Source organism: Agelaius phoeniceus, chromosome 15 (genome assembly GCF_051311805.1).
Source record: "Agelaius phoeniceus isolate bAgePho1 chromosome 15, bAgePho1.hap1, whole genome shotgun sequence".
NCBI classification, from domain to species: Eukaryota; Metazoa; Chordata; class Aves; order Passeriformes; family Icteridae; genus Agelaius; species Agelaius phoeniceus.
In genome coordinates, this window is record NC_135279.1 from 7,228,096 (window position 1) to 7,244,363 (window position 16,268).

Genomic DNA, 16,268 nt, shown 5'->3' on the forward strand with positions numbered 1-16,268 from the left:
GAGTACCACAGTGTTGGTCAGGTATCCCAAACACAATCTGCTACTTTCAGCTTAAACCCTGGCTATGCATGGCTGAAAAACATTCTTTTCTAGGATCTATGACTTGACAGATGTTAAAAATTAAAACTTCTTGCTTTCAGTTTTTGCAAAAGACTTTATTGTGTAACTACTGCACTGTGGTCACAGCGACTTCAGAACAAGTATAATGTGCAGTTTTTGACTCCGCAGTGAACTGAAGGCACATTCATTGACACTCCTTATAAAGCTTTCTATAGACAATTCATAAATTGACCTTTTCCTCTCTGACTGACTTAGAGCAAATACAAAACTGTACACGAGCCAGGGGAACACATGGAGCACATACAGTGAAGGTAAAGAAATTAAGTTCATGTACAGAGAGACAATGATGTCTACAGGGATCAAATAAATGTAGAAATGCCATATACAAATTTTAATACAAATATCTATAAAAATCAGAAAAATGAATCTTAGTTTCAAATAGAACTTTTGGGGAAATTACAGTTGATATAAGCTCCTTAATTATTTCAGTTGGAGAAGCATTAGTTTGCACGATCCCTACAAATTAATTTACACTGCCCTTACAGTGGAAATTATCAGACCAGCCAGTCCAGTCTGCTGCACAGAAGACACCTGCAATTCAGAATTAAAAAAATAATGGCTACTTTCCAATGTTAAAGTGGCTCTGTCAAGGGTGGGAGAGCCTTAGGAGGAGTTAGAAGAGCACTGCTGGAGCAGCAATGTGTGACAATTATCACAGACACGGACGGGTTTGGGGTAGGATGGCAGCGCGAGTTCGTTACTGGAACAAGTGTTGCAGAAGATGTCCCCGCAGTTTCTGCAGTGGTGCTACAAAAAAGAGTCAGAATGAGCACAGCTGCCTAAAAACAGCAGCGGGAAGAGAGAAGTCAGGGCCTGGGAGCTGTGTCCGACTCCACTGAGTCCCTCCACTTCCCAAGCCCAGCCCTCCCCGCAGCACTTCCCCCTGCGCAGGGCCGAGCACAGGGCCCGGCTCGGGGACAGCCAGGAACAGGAACAGGAGCAGGAGCCGGAGCCGGAGCGGGCCTGGCCGCGGAGGGAGGGGCTGCTCAGGGAGGGGCTGCGCTGTCCCACACCGCGGGCCGGCACTGAGCAGCGCCAGCCACAGCAGCTCTCCACCGAGAGCACCGAAGCAGGGAGCAGCATTACTTTTTGGGTGGTAAATGCCAAATGATTCCCTATATATTTATCATGCCAACAAGATTTGGAATCGAACAGGTTCAGTCTTTCCTAGCAAGGTATGCAACAGCACCGCTTTTGTTTTCCATGGATTATTTAAAAATAATCTGCTGAACCACATTACCTTCCTTCTTGAGATGGAGAATTCCTTTTTACATTGCTTGCAGTGAGTTGCTTCATCATCCTTTAGCCACGTATGACCCTGGAAAATACCCTGGTATGAAAACCATGCTGGAGATACAAATAAACTTAGAGGCATTTTACCAACATTGTTGGTATTTTTCAAAAGCCACCTTTTAAAGCAGAATAACCATGGTGAAATTTGAAGGTGTTAAATGAAATTCTTATGCTTAGTCAAAATATCCACGAGAGAGTACCTTTAGTGCTTTATTTACTTCTTTAATGTCTTCCATCTTCAGCTTCGATCTGGAAAAAAGAAATTATGCCCTGCATGACTTTTTATTTAGTTGTGTTTGGTTTTCCCTGCCATTCCACTGTTGAGCCACTAAAACCAAACCCCAATTCTTCAGTCAGCTCCCTGTTACCCATCTGAACCACTCACTATCACTGGGAAACTCTGTTAACTCAAGATTTGCCCCTTTTTCAGTTTAAACAGAATAATGTAGGAAAAGCACAGTTCCACTATAAGAACTAAACATTTCCTTTAATGTTTCCTCTCAGCCAGCTCACTCTGAGAAGATCCTCACTTTCATTTCATGGCTCTTTAGTTTCTCATACATAGTAATTGCCAACTAAAATTCTCACATCAATTGATTTTTATAAATACATGAGGTTTAAAATTCTTGGCATTAGTCTGATACTCCAGCTTAGGTCACTTACAGGAGTTCTGTTCCCTAGAACTTACTGGCTGAGATGAAGTCCCATTTCTTGAAGAGCTTGCTCCTGCTCCTCACGGACCTTCTTCAGCTCCTGCTTCTCATCTTGCAGTTTTCTCAGCTCCTATAAAATCGAGCACAAAATCAAATTTTTTGTGCACTGCTTGACCTAAACCTCGTTCAGTCTACCCAAGCTACCCAAGCAGTTCACAAAAATCAGCTCCTTTGCAAATCCCCCTCTTTCTAAGGCTTGATTTTTAAAATTCCAAGGGGGAACTACCCACATGTTCTGCACAAATGGAATGGAATCATTTAACCATATTTACCAAGAAAAGGAAGATTTTCAGGCTTTGACCATCCTTCAACATAGCTAGAAAATGGCAGTCCTGTGCCAACATAGGAGCACACAGACAGGTACAGGTGCACAACTGTGTCCTCAGAAACTGCTCCATACATGGCAGCAAATCCTCTTCAGGTTAAAAAGAATGTTCATGCTTAAAAAATAAATCACATTCAGTTGTTGTGAATGCTTGAAACTGTGCATACCTTTTTCAGTCCTTCCATCTGTTGCAATTCTGTTTTAAGCAGAGTGGTAGCATCCTTCTCTTGGTGCAGTTCTTTTTGCAAAGTTTGTCTCTGTTCCTTTTCGGATTTTAACTCCTTTTCCAGAGTTGAGCTATTTAAAAATAATTCATTCTAAAAAAACCCTATAGCAGAAGAATATCCTATAGCACTTAAGGATAGCAACAGTGTGAGAAGTAGAAATCTTGTCCAAAAGAGGGCAAAACTAGAGTGGTGTTCTGGGAAAGGAAAGAACAGGCAGCAGACGTCAAAAATGTTAACACTGTTAACATTTAACATATGTTAACATTTTCAAGTCACAGAAAACAAACAGCAATGAAGGGCTAGAAGAAAAACAACCAACCAAAAGACCCCAAAGAAACCAATCCCCACAAGTTAACATTTTACCACCTGTGTTTAAACTGTCGTGTTTAAAAAAGACACTCTATCCTGCAGTCTGAACAGTGAAAGAAGATTTTTCTATTGGTCTTAGAAATCTTTAGAGGATTAACATTCCCTAAGAAAACACCCATAAGTCCCTTCAAAAATCCCAGTCCCTTTGTATGACAGTCAGTTCTATGCTCAGCATACAAGCCTGACCATACCTATCTCCTGATTTATTAAAAAAGCAATTGAGAGCTCCATTGCTAGTTGGAATGGGCAGATTTTTTGCTGCTACTCTGTGCTCTAAATTAGATGTTCTGGAAAAAACATGTCAAAATCCTGATGCTAACTGCACACTGTACAGAAGTGCTGTGCTTCCCTGGGTCCTGTCTGTCAATGTTGAAGCCAACAGAATTTCAAACTCCACCCATCATTAGACCTGAGCATAAAAGAAATAGAAAACACTTCTTAAAGAAACAGAAAAGGGAAGGAAAACACCTGCTCAGATTAAATACCATTTGCTGTCCAGCTGGGCCATCTGCTGCCGACACGAGTTGAGCTTCCCAGCCAGCTCCTGCTTCATCTTATTGCACCGTTCCTCTGCTGCCTGCCTGGCCTTCTCTGCCTGCTGCAGCCTGCACGGGAAGGAACACTGACATTTGTTTTCAATTCACTCCTTCCCTGCACCCTCTCACTCTCTTCTTTTAGTGTTACCACAGGGATCTTTATAAAAGCTTGAACTGAAAATGCTAGTAGAGGAAAAAAAACTTTCAGAAGCAGTTGTTCCTGAAAAAAACCCAAAAGCAAAGTCACACCTGTTCTTAAAGTGAAGTTAATATGTTTTTCAATAGCCTGCTTATGGAAAGAGCTATGGTTTTTCAGAGGGTCAGTTAAGGACATGTTTGCCTGGGAAGAGAGAACAGCAAGCATAGAAGGATGAAGAGGAGGAAGTAAAAAAGCTCATGCTGGCACACAGGCCCCAATGTCTATGGGTCATATGGAAGGTCATCCTGTAAAGGTTTATACTGGAAACTTTCTACTGACTTCAATGTTGACTTTCTGATTTTGCAATTATTACCTCTTTTCCATTTGTTTCATAGAGGACATCATCTCATTTGTTTTTCCTTCAAAAGAGGATATTGCTTCTGTTTTCTCTTGTAATGAACACTCTGCATTCTGTAGGAAATAGTGAACAGTGTTTAAAATCTGCCACCAGAAAAAGAATGTTCAGCTTGCTAAAGGCCATGCCTGGGTCTGACTGGAATGTGCAAACAAAATGCTGATAATTCCAGAGCAGACATTGCTCCAATTGTTTTGTTACAACCAGAGAAAAAACCCAAACCACCTTAACTATGTTTTGACCTATGAGATCAGCTACAAGCCAAAAATGTTCTCTCAGAAAAAGCCTGAAGAAATAAAACCAGATTAAATTGACAGGATAAGAATACCAATGATGATTTGAATGTAACAACTGCACTCAGTGGGCATGGAACCAGGAAGCAAAAAAACCCCTCAAAATTACTGCTTTCAAAAGCAAAGGCACACCTCAGCACTGGGGCTTTGCTGACTTGCAAGTGTCTGGGAAGGAGGCAAGGACCTGGGCAAAGCCTGAAACAGGCATCAAGGAATAGGCCATAAAAACTGAGAGAAATCCTCCCTGGATTTCTGGAACCAGGTGTGGGAGAGGAAGGCTTGCTGAACTCCTGCTTCATGCATGGAGAGGTTAGTTAAACTATTGTTTCATTAATGGAAACAAGCTCTGTATATTTTGTGTGAGCACTGCTACACCATGGCTTCCTTGTAGAAATGCCTATCATACAGTTCAACTGAAAAAAACGTTAAACCACAATCCACCCAAAGAAGAGAAACCCCACAAAACCATCCCCAGCCCCCTGTACATACCTGGGATTTGTGAAACATCTGCAAGTTAATGGCCTTCACTTCTTCTAACTGTTGGCGAAGGGCAACTAAAGTGTCTTGTTTTTCATGAGTATCTTTTTCCAGAAGTTTCATGGCAATTTCCATTTCTGTTTTCATTCCAATTTGTAGCTCCAACTCTTTCTCTAGTTCCTTACAAAGAGATGGAATTTCCTAGTTACTGCTGCCTAGCCATAGGTCAGGGATAAAACCCAGACAATCCCATACACAAATGGTGTCTCTGCTATAATAATGCCAGTGGTTTCTTAATGCTTTTTATTTCCAACATTCCAAAAGCCCCAATTCCCAGTACCTTACAGACACTGTAAATGACCAATGCCCAGCATCTTGCTTGCAATTGCTCTATGAATTCTGGACAGCTGCAAAAGGTGCACAGCTCTCATCTTGTATTTGTAATGTTACCACAGGCTGAATCCTGTGTCCTTCACTTCACTTTCTATAGTTAAGTTTCCTTACCAGCCTGATTTTTTTTTCTTCTTTCAACTGCTTCCAAACATCACTGTACATTTCATCAAGGCCCTGGCGAGATTGCTTGTAAGTATCCAATTCTACTTTTGTATCCTCTTTTGTTACCTACAAGAAACATCAGCTACATAAGATCACAAAGTATTTAAAGTATCCCTTTAATTCTTGTGTGCAACACAGTATTTCAATGTGCTATTTCAAGTAAAATCCTACTGTTTTACAATCAATGACCTCGTAAACATTAGTAAGCTGAAATTTCAAAGACACAGCAATGATAAAAATACTTCAATACTTTACACTTTTTACTTTAATACTTCTAATACTTTGAATTTGTTCTTCCTTCTGCAAGTGTATTTTGGGTGTGTAGTAAAGAACAGTAAAATCTAATGCCTGAGCATACAACACCCAAACCCAGTGACCTGCATAGCAACGTGCTCAACTGTGCTGAGCATTCCAGTGCACAGTGGGCTAGGGAGAACTCACTACAGCTGACCAAAAGAGATCACTTATTTTAAGGATCTTCATCATCTCTAAACAGGTGTCCCACCTCTACACTTTTTTCACTCCGTTCACGAATTAATTCATTCTGTTGTTTTAGCTGCTGCTGCTCTTCCTGAAGGGATCCAATCCGGTCAGTAGCTGCTGCAAGCTGTGTGGAGAGAACAGATCTATATTTACTCACTGGGCAATCCTGCAGCATCTGGAGCAATTCTGAAGTCAGTAGCTCAGTCTCTGCAGCAGCTGTGCTGCTCACTTCCCCTTCTGCTCTCCCCAGGAGCTGCTTGACCCTTCTGCAGCCATACCCACTGTCAGCCAAAATTAATGTGCCCACCAACATTTGTGCACCAACTTCTGCTTCACACCCTCATCAATTATTTTAAATTATTAAATGAATAAAGAAATGCACCATAATGTAAAGGGCCAAAATCCACCCTGGATCTGTGGTATGAACCAGAACTCACACCAAGCTATGCCAGTCTGTCCAGTCCCCCCAGCTCACCAGTATCTACTCAAATATTTTAGGTGCAAGGTGTAGTCTTAGGGAGTTTTGTCTCTGATGAAAAAGAGCTGTGAGAAATATTTAACAGACCAGATACAAACCTCTTCCTGGAGTTTTGAATTGGTCTTTTCTAAACAGTCTATTTTGTTCTGGAGATCTGCAACCGTGCAACTGCAGCAAGGAAGAGAGATGCATAAAAACAATAAATGAAGTGTCAATGTTCAACTTTTACTCCTAACCTCAACAGTATTTTTACCATCTTGCATGGTAAAGTACTTTGGTGACCTAGGGAAAAACCCAGAGGAAGAACAACTGTCCCTCTCAAGCACTAAGAGGACCATGTCCTTCTGCTGGCAGCCCTGTTCTGGCTTAGCTTTCACAGTTGTAACACCTCTCCTGCTCAAGAGGGTAAGGGAGGCCTGCTTGTCCCACTGAGCAACCTATGGGGGAAGAGTAGAGACTCTTCCTCCAACAAATGAATTTCCAGATGCACTTGCAATAGCTTCTCTTGAAAAAAATAGTTTCAAAGTGTTTTGTTAATCACTCTCAAAAAAGTAAACTATTACACACACTTGCTTTCCACATTGCATGTACCTGCAGAAGAGTAGGACTACAAAATGAAACTGAGATTTTTGGGAAATAATCAGAAAATTTCAATATCAAACAAAAATCTACAAGACTGGCAGCAGAGACATTCAAAGTCATGCTGGAAAAGCTAAACAGGACAAGTGCTGTATATGAGAACAGATGAAAATCCCACCTTAGATGTCGGTTCAGTTCTTCCACATAATGCTTCTGGTCAAGGACAGCTGTAATCCCTCCATCTCTAGTTGTAAAAGTGAGAATGTATTCATTGAGAAGAAACTCATTCATCTTAAAGTGCTATTCTGTACTAGGGCTTTCAGCATATACCTGCAAACAGAGCTAAAATCCTTTCTTCATAAAAATACTTGTGTCTGAGCTGGATCAGAAGCACCAGGGAGGTGAAGCAGCTGCTTGGCTGCTTCTCAGCAGCTCCAGTGAAGTGCTCTGAACTGACAGAAGCACATAAAATATGAAGATTCCTTCATTTGCTACAGGTCTTAGATGACCTTAGAAGACCTGATCTGTGTTGCTAACTGCAGTCTCAAATCTAATATTTCACTTAAAATTACGTTTTTTCCTCCATAACTGATCTCTCCCTCAAAGACAGCTGCTTAGTTGAGAGGGTTTCTGAAACTGTGCTTAGAAACAAAGCAGTGAGTTGGCAATGGGTGACTTGGCAAATCATCTCTTCTAAAACCAAATAAAACCACAATCTAATATTTTGTGTACTTTTAATTTGGCCCCAGCTCAAGACTCAAACTCTCCAAATTGTTGTTAAAACTACCACAAATTCAGTCTCTGAAAGATACTACTTTTGTTTAGGTAAAAAAATCTGGTTTGGGTTCTCCATTTTGGATGATTAATAGTTTGAAATCTCCAGCACTCCCATCCTCCCACAGACTGTCTGACAGGTTTGTTCTACAAAAACTGTAATGATTTAGGATTATTAATTCACCATACATACTGTTTGCCATCACTGTCCTGTGTTTCCTTAAGGTACAAGGAAAAATCAATCACTCCAACCTGAAAAATAGATTTAAGATATTAACACACCTTCACAGTGCAATTATATGTAGAAGCAGGCATTACTGTATATTTGGAAAATGATAAAAATCTGAAGTTTAGAGAGACAAATAATACCTATATTCTTCCTGGCTGATGCAAACATACAAGCTAGCATTTGTCATAAAAGCATCAAAGTAACCATATTATGTGTGAACAGTTTCCTTGCAGTTATTAGTTTTGACAGTGTTTCCATAAACTGCTACTTGTGTACTTTCTTTTAATTCACTGAGGGAAACACAACAAGCTTCAACACAGGCCATGTTGGAAAGAAATCTGGACCCATCTCAGTCAAGTATTTATAGATGTACTTAATTCTACTAGAATCCTATACCAACTGATCCTATTTAAGCTTTAATCTTCACCTGGGAATCCAAGTCTTCTCCTTTCAAGCAGAGGTTTGCATCAATAACATTCAGTCCAACCAGCAGACCCACAATAACTGCTCCTTCCTCCTCCATCATCAATGCATCAGGTTCATAAAATTCACTGGAACAAACAGTACAAGGCATCACTGCACATCAAACAGTTATAATGGCACTTCCATCACTGAAACCATATAAACAGTAATGCAAAACTCAGCTGAGTTCTCATTTATTGAATAAGGCAGAAGATTTAGAACTCTCTCAGAAAATACTCTGCAAATTCCTTTGTAGATTCACTGCAAAAAGAATTAACCACTTGCTCTTCTGCAGGCTGCAAGAACAAGCTTTAACTGTCAATTAATGACTCTCCCTGGAGCTATAGGGGATATCAATGTTTCAGGAATATTCAGGAATACACGTCTGTGCTGTTACCTTAAGAGATGCTTATGGTCCAGGAGTACTTTGAGATAATCTGCCAGTTTCTTTTGCATGAGTGCTAGATAAAGCCAAGCCCTACCTCTGCCCACAGCAGTCCTAAAATGAAAAAACACATGTTTTGGTAAAACCAAGGTGTTTTATTAACTAGATTTGTGCAATTCAAAATTCTCAGTTTACAAAGTGAGAGGAAGGACATTATTTACTAAAAAACAACAACAAATCTCTGGGGAAATGAACTGTTGTCTCCAGAACAAAGAACATTTAAGTATATTCCTTTCTTCAGGGAAAGTATATTGTAAAGTCTTCTTAATTTGAAAACCCATACATATTGTCAACTACCACCATAATCCAACCATTAATACATCCTAGTATTAAAAAAATCAAATCTATCTCAATCATCCTGAATTCCTCAAACCAAATACTATCAGCACACGCACAAAATGATATAAAATCATGAAAAGGGGGGAAAGAAGAGGAAAAAATTCCTGTAAATACTTTAGTTATTTTTAACAAGGTTATAGAAGTTTCCAAATGCTGTTTTCAATCTGACATGGTTGTTTGAGTCAGAAACTCTGAATATTTTGAGATATCCTCCTTATCTCTTGGAGAAGTCAATGCCTCCTACACACCCTATTTTTTTCCTTTGGGAACAAGAGCTTGTTAAGGAAGCCAAGAGACTACACGAAGGATTCCTTTTCCCAGCAGTATGAGCAAAATACATCATTCCCAACCATTAACTTACTTCAACTCTGGCAGATTTTTAACACTGGTTGCTATATCTGATGCTTCGGGACAAAGTTTTTCCACTAGTTCCAAAGGACCAAAAAATGATTTGTTCTGTCCAATAAAACTCTTCTTCACTAAAGGGAGCATATAGAGAGATTTGTGAGGAAAAATGACAGGCTTCCAACTCCAAAATTTTAGACAAAATTTACTTGTTACTTTGTCCTATCAGTTTATAACATATCTGCGGAAAGGGGGCATTAAAAATACTCTGACAGTTTAGGAGGCACAAAATACAGGATGTACAAGGGTAACCACATAGTTATATCTGCATTACTGATTAGCATAGTGTTTACAGAATTAATAATGTCATTCAGAAGTCAAGCTGGAGACATGACAGACTCCTTGACCTGTCTCTCCTCAGCCTGGCAGCCAATGCCCACCTTTGAGCCCGTGCTTGAGGCAGTGCTCCAGCACCACGAAGAACTGCTGCAGTGGTGGGAAGTCAGAGTCCAGGGTCCGGCCCAGGCTCAGGGCTGACTGGATGAGGATTTTGATGCTGAGCTTCATCATGTTCATGAGGTTGGCACGCTCCTCCATGGTGTGACACCGTGTACCTGGGGGCACATGGGTGGGGAAAGGAAAGCTGCTTTACAGTCCCAGAATCAAACAGGCTGGCAAAGACCTCTGAGATCATCGAGTCCAATGCATGATGAAACTAGGCCAGGGCACTGAGTACCAGATCCAGTTTTTCTTTAAACAGCTCCGGGGACAGTGACTCCACCACCTCCCTGGGCTGCCCCTTCCAATGTATAATCTCACCTTTCTCTGAAGAAATATTTCCTAATGTCCAACCTAAACCTCGCCTGGTGCAGTGTAAGATTATATGCTGTAATCTTATCACTGGTTGTCTGGGAGAAGAGCCCGACCCCCACCTGGCTACAGCCTCCTGTCAGGGATTGTATGTAGAATGATAAGGTTATCACCCTGATTCTCCTTTTCTCCAGACTAAACATTCCCTCAGCTGCTCCTCAGAAGAGCTGTGCTCCAGAACCTTCCCCAGCCCTGCTGCCCTTCTCTGGGCCCGCTGCAGCCGCTCAGTGCCCTTCCTGAACTGAGGGGCCCCGAACTGATCACAGCACTCGCGGTGTGGCCTCCCCGGAGCCGAGTACCTGGGGACAATCTGCACGGAGACGCTGCGCAGCTTTTAAAGACCCCTCGCCGCCGTGCCCCAGCTGGGCCTCCATCCTGCGGCGGGGGCGAGCTGGGTTAACCCCCCCTCAGCGAAGCGCCCAGCCCCCGGTGGGGGGGACACGGCCCCAGCCCCGGCCCGCGGGGTTCGTACCTGAGCGGCGGGGCCGGGCCGGGGGCCCCGGGGCTGAGGGAGCCCGGCCCGCCGCGTTACCACGGCTACGGCGCGCGCGGCGGGGCCGGGGGCGGGCCGGCCGCCATCTTAGAGCCGTGTGAGGGGCGCGGGGCGGGCTCGGCCCGGCCGGGGCGTGCTGCAAAATGTGGAATTATGTACAGATTTCCTGAAAGAAGGAATGTTTCTCGATCTTTGTAAGATTTCAAGCCTAAGCAACAATAAGGGTGATCTAAGCCGTGGAACATCAGCTAACGAGCAAGGTGTAAGTGACGCCCAGGTGTTAAAAAGGCGAATCACTGGTAGGTAGAGTTGCCTTGTTAAGGTTTAGGGCTGGACATGCTTCAGTGACCTGAGGCCTAGGGGAGGTTGATAAAAGGATGTAGCACTGAGAGTGGATTCAAAGGATGCAGAATTTATGTGCTGCAAGGTCGGCCTGAGGCTGAGTCAGGGAGGTTCATGTTGAGATCAGGAAAAGGTTCCTCACCCAGAGGGTGGATGGGCTCTGGAATGGGCTCCTCATGGCAGTGGTAACAGCACCAAGCCTGACAGAGCTCAAGGAGCGTTTGCACAACACTGCCAGACTCATGGTATGACTCTTGGGGATGGTCCTGTACAGGGCTAGGAGTTGGACTCAATGATCCTAGTGGGTCCTTTCCAACCCAGAATAGTCTATGATTTTATGACATTAGGCAGAACCCCCAAGATAAGGAAGAAGCTCATAAAGCCAAGGCAGCAACTGTGCTCAATCAGCTCTGACTGGGTAGAAGGTAATTCTGGCAGGGGCAGATTGTGACCACTGACCCAAGAAACTCACTGACCCAAAAGAACAGATAGCCTGAACATGCAGACTAATGAGCACGGGAAGTGAGGATATCAATGACCAACAGAAGATAGAATGGTAATTAATAAGAGAACTAGGGAATTTGTAACCAATGAACATCAATGCCTAATGCCTAAAATACTGAAAAGTTTTGGTAGTCGTGCTGGCTTTGTGGATTTGCCACCCAGTGCCCTTTCTGTGCAAAACCATAAATAAATCAAATCCCTCCACTCCATGCATGGATTGGCCTCTTGCAGACCAAGTGAAAGAACCTGTTTTGGGACAACAGGGGGAGTGGGACCAGGACCAGCTCCCTTGCTTCTTAAGGCACCTACAGGCTCTGACAGGAGCTGCCAACCACAGCCCAGTGGCCACCAAAATCACGTTTTAAGCCACTGCTGTTCAGCAGGACTGTCTTGCTGTCACCTGCGGGTCACACATGGCCACACTCTGCAGAAAAAGCAGTGGCAGAAGCCCCAGCCCTGTGTCAGTCACACCCAAGATGGTTAACAATGTTTTTAAGATCATGCAAAAGTCTCTCCAGTGTTTTCCTTTTTGTGCATACAATGTTAATTTAGGGTTAAAAATGAGCAAAACTCCTCCTTGTGTCATAAGAGAGAAAACAGAGTCCTTCTAAATCTAACTGACCTTAATAACCACAATACACACAAAATGCTGTCATCTCTGCATGCTACTCTATAGTTCATTGTATATATACTATATACAGTATATACAACAGTATATAATCAGTGTACATTATATTATAGATACACATATATATAGAAGGAGTACACTGTATATTGCCTATAGCCTCAAAACTCTATATAATGTATTGACATGAGGCTGAGGATTAAAAGTACCATAATATTTAGAATTTTGATCTCAGTATTGTGAGGTTACACATCAGAACAGAAAAAAAGCTGCACAAACAGAAAACCAGAAACTTTGGGTTGTTCCAAAGCAATGTTAACCATTTTGATAATTTTTTGAATTTGAATTTTTACTTACCAGGAATACTTTGCCTCTACACCTTACTCAAGGTACACATATTACCCACAAGACTTAAAAAAATAAAATACCATTACTAAAAAGCTCTTTATGAAAACAATTTTAAACTGAGAAATGTCTTAATATCAGTTTGCATTAAGTTAAATAATTACTCAAACAATATTTTTTTAGACTGTTGCAAATTTACAAAATCAAGTACATCTTTTGCAAAACTGTGCAGGTTGGTACATGCAAAATAAACAGGTATTAGACACACTACCAAAGCCAAGCTTTAAAGATTAGGAACCAGGTTACCCAGTGCAAAAGATCAGAGATGTGATGCTGCAATCTTTAAGAATGCAGTCACACAGTTTTGTATCTTATTCAACTCAAGAGATTTGTTTCAACATCTTTTTGAAGCCACATGCCTTGTTTACTGTAATTATTGAGCATACTTTGAAGTCAGAAAACACTGAAGCACAAAGGAAAGCTCACAGTTCTCCATGCCTTGGTCTTTGGGACTGCAAGACTTTCTTGATTCATTTTCTTTAGATTTGAAGCTTCTGGCCTCTCTGCAAGGCAGGACACAGTGGCAGACACTGGTTTTAGAATGGGGTTTATGTGTTTAGAACATGTGATCAACAGATCTGAAGTAGCAGATAGAGGTTATAAAATCTCTGGAAAAACACAACAGCAGGCAACAAGCTCCAAGTTTTCCACAAGTGGTCTTGCAGGCCTTGGCTTATTTCTTAAACATACCTGCTTTAATATTTAAGTGCTTGGTCAAAGGTAAGTAATATTGAACAGGCAGAACAGGTGCCTTAGCATCTGTTCACATTTCATATACAAGTTATTAACTGATTTTTCACACACAATTTTCCATAAAACTTATCAACATATTATTCAAATCCTTTGAACAACTTGGGAAGGTTGTGGTGTGTTCCCTTACTTTACAAGGAAGAAGTGGAAAGGTTATGGTAAAAGTTCCATTAAATGTGGGAGCTTCATTTCAGGCAGAAGAATATTTTATTCCCTGCCCCTTGCCAAATGCTGTGTGTTGTTTTCAATTACATCTATCCACAGCATTATTCCAAAAGCAAACAAAGAACCTGGGATATTCTACACTCTGTCAGGTTAGATCTCAAGTGTGCAAGATGGGCACTTGGGAAACAAACCTGTAGCAAGTTTGGTGTAAGAATTTGAGATGCAGGAAAAGAAAAGAGTCTATTTTTTCAGGACAATTAATCTTCAACTCTGACTCTGCAACATTGAGGAATTGTCACAAAAAAATGAAGAAGTCCATCAGCAGTAACATTGCCCCATGCTGTCACAACTCATCTGCATGGAACTTCCCTTGAGTACTCAGTACCATTAAAAACAAAAAGGTCAGCACCAAACAGAGCAAAACTGAGCTCCAGTGCTCCAGAACAATTAAGCACCAGTCTGAGACTCTGGAGTACAAGGCTCCAGGCCCAGTTTCTGCTGCATTTGAATGGGTTTGGGTTTTTTCCTCCCACATTATAAATATTGCTGAGATTTATTTTCCATGTGATTCAACTAAAGCCATTTTAATTCAGTTCTAAGATATCTGTCCACAAATCTGTAGACAAATCTACAAATGTCAATGTTGAACAAAGCAATCTGAGGTTAAACTGAAGGCAGTTTTAGTGTAGTTAAAAAGTAACTTATAACAAATCTGTAACTTAGTTTGCTGGGCTAGTCTCTGACATGAAGGTACAGTTTCCTTCCTGGAACCAACAGCACTGGAGGGAGGATGTGGAATTTTGAGAGATCCCTCAGCGCAGCCAGGCTGCTGGAGCTTTAAAGAGAAGGACAAAAGGCAGCAAATAAAACAAAAGCAAATTTCTTCAAATATAAGAGTTTAGGCTTCTTCTGGTTATAATGCATTTCTTAAATTCTAGATCTCTGTCACTTGTTTAATTTTACTTCAATACAAAACTGCAGCATCTTAAAAAAAAAAAAAAGAAATTCAAAGTAACACCCATGCACCACTGACACGACCCAGCAGCACTTACGGGAGCGAACTCATTTGCGCACCACAAAAGCGAGTTTACTAAAGAAGCGGAGCCGTACTTGTCTTTGCCGGGCTGTCACTGCTGCCGGGCTTGGACACCAATCCCACCAGGGATGCGGACTTCAGGGCGCTGCCATAGCCCAGCGCCAAGTTTTCCGAGGCTTTCCTGGCCAGAGACAAGATCGGAGCAGACCACCGCGCTTCCTCCGGTTTCGCCTTCTCCTCGTTCCTCAGCTCGGCCGCGTCAGGGAGCTGTTTTTTGTCAATAATCTCAAAGTCTTCCTCCTTTCCCGCGGCGGGCGCGGCGCGGCGCTCCCCGGCAGCCATCTTGGACAGGTCACATGACCGCGCCTCGGGAGCTGCCCCCGCCCCGGGTGAGGGCCTGGGGCCGGGAGCGGGGGGCCGGGCAGGGACCGGGAACCGGGGCAGATGCCCGGAATCAGGGCAGATCCCGGGAACCAGGGCACGTCCCGGGAACCGGGGTAGATCCCGGGAACCAGGGCACGTCCCGCGGGCAGCGTGAAGCACCTGCGCACAGAGGCAGGGCTGTAAGACAGGCCTGGCCAGGACAGAACACTTCGCTTGGTGTTCAGAGTTAAAGGGCGTGGAAGATGAGGAAAGAGTTCACCTTTGAACAAGTTAGGAAAGGAACAAAAGTACAGATTTTTACTGCTATCTGTGTTCCCAGACATAGTTTTCAATAAAAAAATTAATGTGTTTTGACATCTCAGATTTACACAGTTCAGTTGTGACAGCTTAACGAGATCTCTATTACTCTGCCTGTGAATCAAGTCGTTGTGACTTCAAGTGGAGGATTGGTATCACAGGTGCACTGCTGTGAAAAGGAATTGTCCTCATCACTGACATGAAAACAGCTACTCAGTAAAGCCACTTCATTAATGTGTATGGGAGGGGTTTGGTAGAAAGATCTATCACAAAGGGGAACTGAAATTACCCCACTATGAAAATTTGATCTTGCTGCGTGCCTCAAATATTGATGTAGCCTACTGATGTAAGGTTTGTTAACTGTTTTTCCATGCAGCAGCTGCGTGTGTTTGAGATATGTCACTTGTTTAGTCACGAGGTAGTGGATGCTGCATATGAGCTTTTTATGCTACATAGAGGAAAGTATTTGGGGTGTTTTTTTTTGGTTTTTTTTTTTTGTTTTTTTTTTTTTTTAAGAAATAGGCGAAGGAGGCTAGAATAGGAGAGTTGAAGGTCATTTTAGTCTTGCAGCAATATAAATCTTCAGAGCTCTCTATATATTTTTTCTAAGATAAGCTACTTTATGATTGATTCTGTCTTCTTGGCTTCTTCCACGCTGAAAATTTAACAACTTGTGTTACACAAAGCACACGGAAGCTCTTGTATTTTTGTTGAGGATTCAGAGATCAGCAGCCTCTTATTCACCCATGATTCAGATGAGCTAAGTATAGGCTTTAAGCTACTTTTGCTAAAGGCTGCTAG

The 16,268-nt window shown here is 42.2% G+C and overlaps 1 protein-coding gene across 4 annotated transcripts; it reads right to left on the reverse strand.

Moving 5' to 3' along the window:
- Positions 1–134: 134 nt before the first annotated feature.
- RUFY1 (RUN and FYVE domain containing 1) lies at positions 135–15,159 on the reverse strand. 4 transcript variants are annotated; one of them, XM_054643216.2, is made up of 18 exons: positions 14,861–15,159; positions 10,037–10,210; positions 9,613–9,730; positions 8,865–8,966; positions 8,433–8,556; positions 7,970–8,028; positions 7,181–7,246; positions 6,522–6,591; positions 5,968–6,069; positions 5,412–5,528; positions 4,920–5,087; positions 4,096–4,193; positions 3,533–3,652; positions 2,619–2,748; positions 2,102–2,196; positions 1,614–1,662; positions 1,361–1,438; positions 135–867 (listed from the first exon to the last, which is right to left on the reverse strand). In XM_054643216.2, exons 1-18 carry the CDS (start codon positions 15,126–15,128, stop codon positions 724–726), a joined length of 2,082 nt encoding a protein of 693 aa, XP_054499191.2. In that variant the 5' UTR covers positions 15,129–15,159; the 3' UTR covers positions 135–723. The 4 variants fall into 4 exon arrangements, with proteins under 4 accessions (XP_054499191.2, XP_077042541.1, XP_054499194.1 ...); XM_077186426.1 differs by having other exon boundaries at positions 14,803–14,921; XM_054643219.2 differs by lacking the exon at positions 14,861–15,159 and adding an exon at positions 10,939–11,091.
- Positions 15,160–16,268: the final 1,109 nt, after the last annotated feature.

Bases quoted from the DNA above. Each gene is read 5' to 3' on its own strand.
- RUFY1 (XM_054643216.2), bottom strand. From the start codon at position 15,128: ATGGCTGCCGGGGAGCGCCGCGCCGCGCCCGCCGCGGGAAAGGAGGAA. The intron at 10,211-14,860 runs GTACGGCTCCGC...ATGTGCCCCCAG, and splicing joins TGACAGCCCGGCAAAGACAA to GTACACGGTGTCACACCATG. The intron at 8,967-9,612 runs GTAAGTTAATGG...TTTTCATTTTAG, and splicing joins AAAAATCTGCCAGAGTTGAA to GACTGCTGTGGGCAGAGGTA.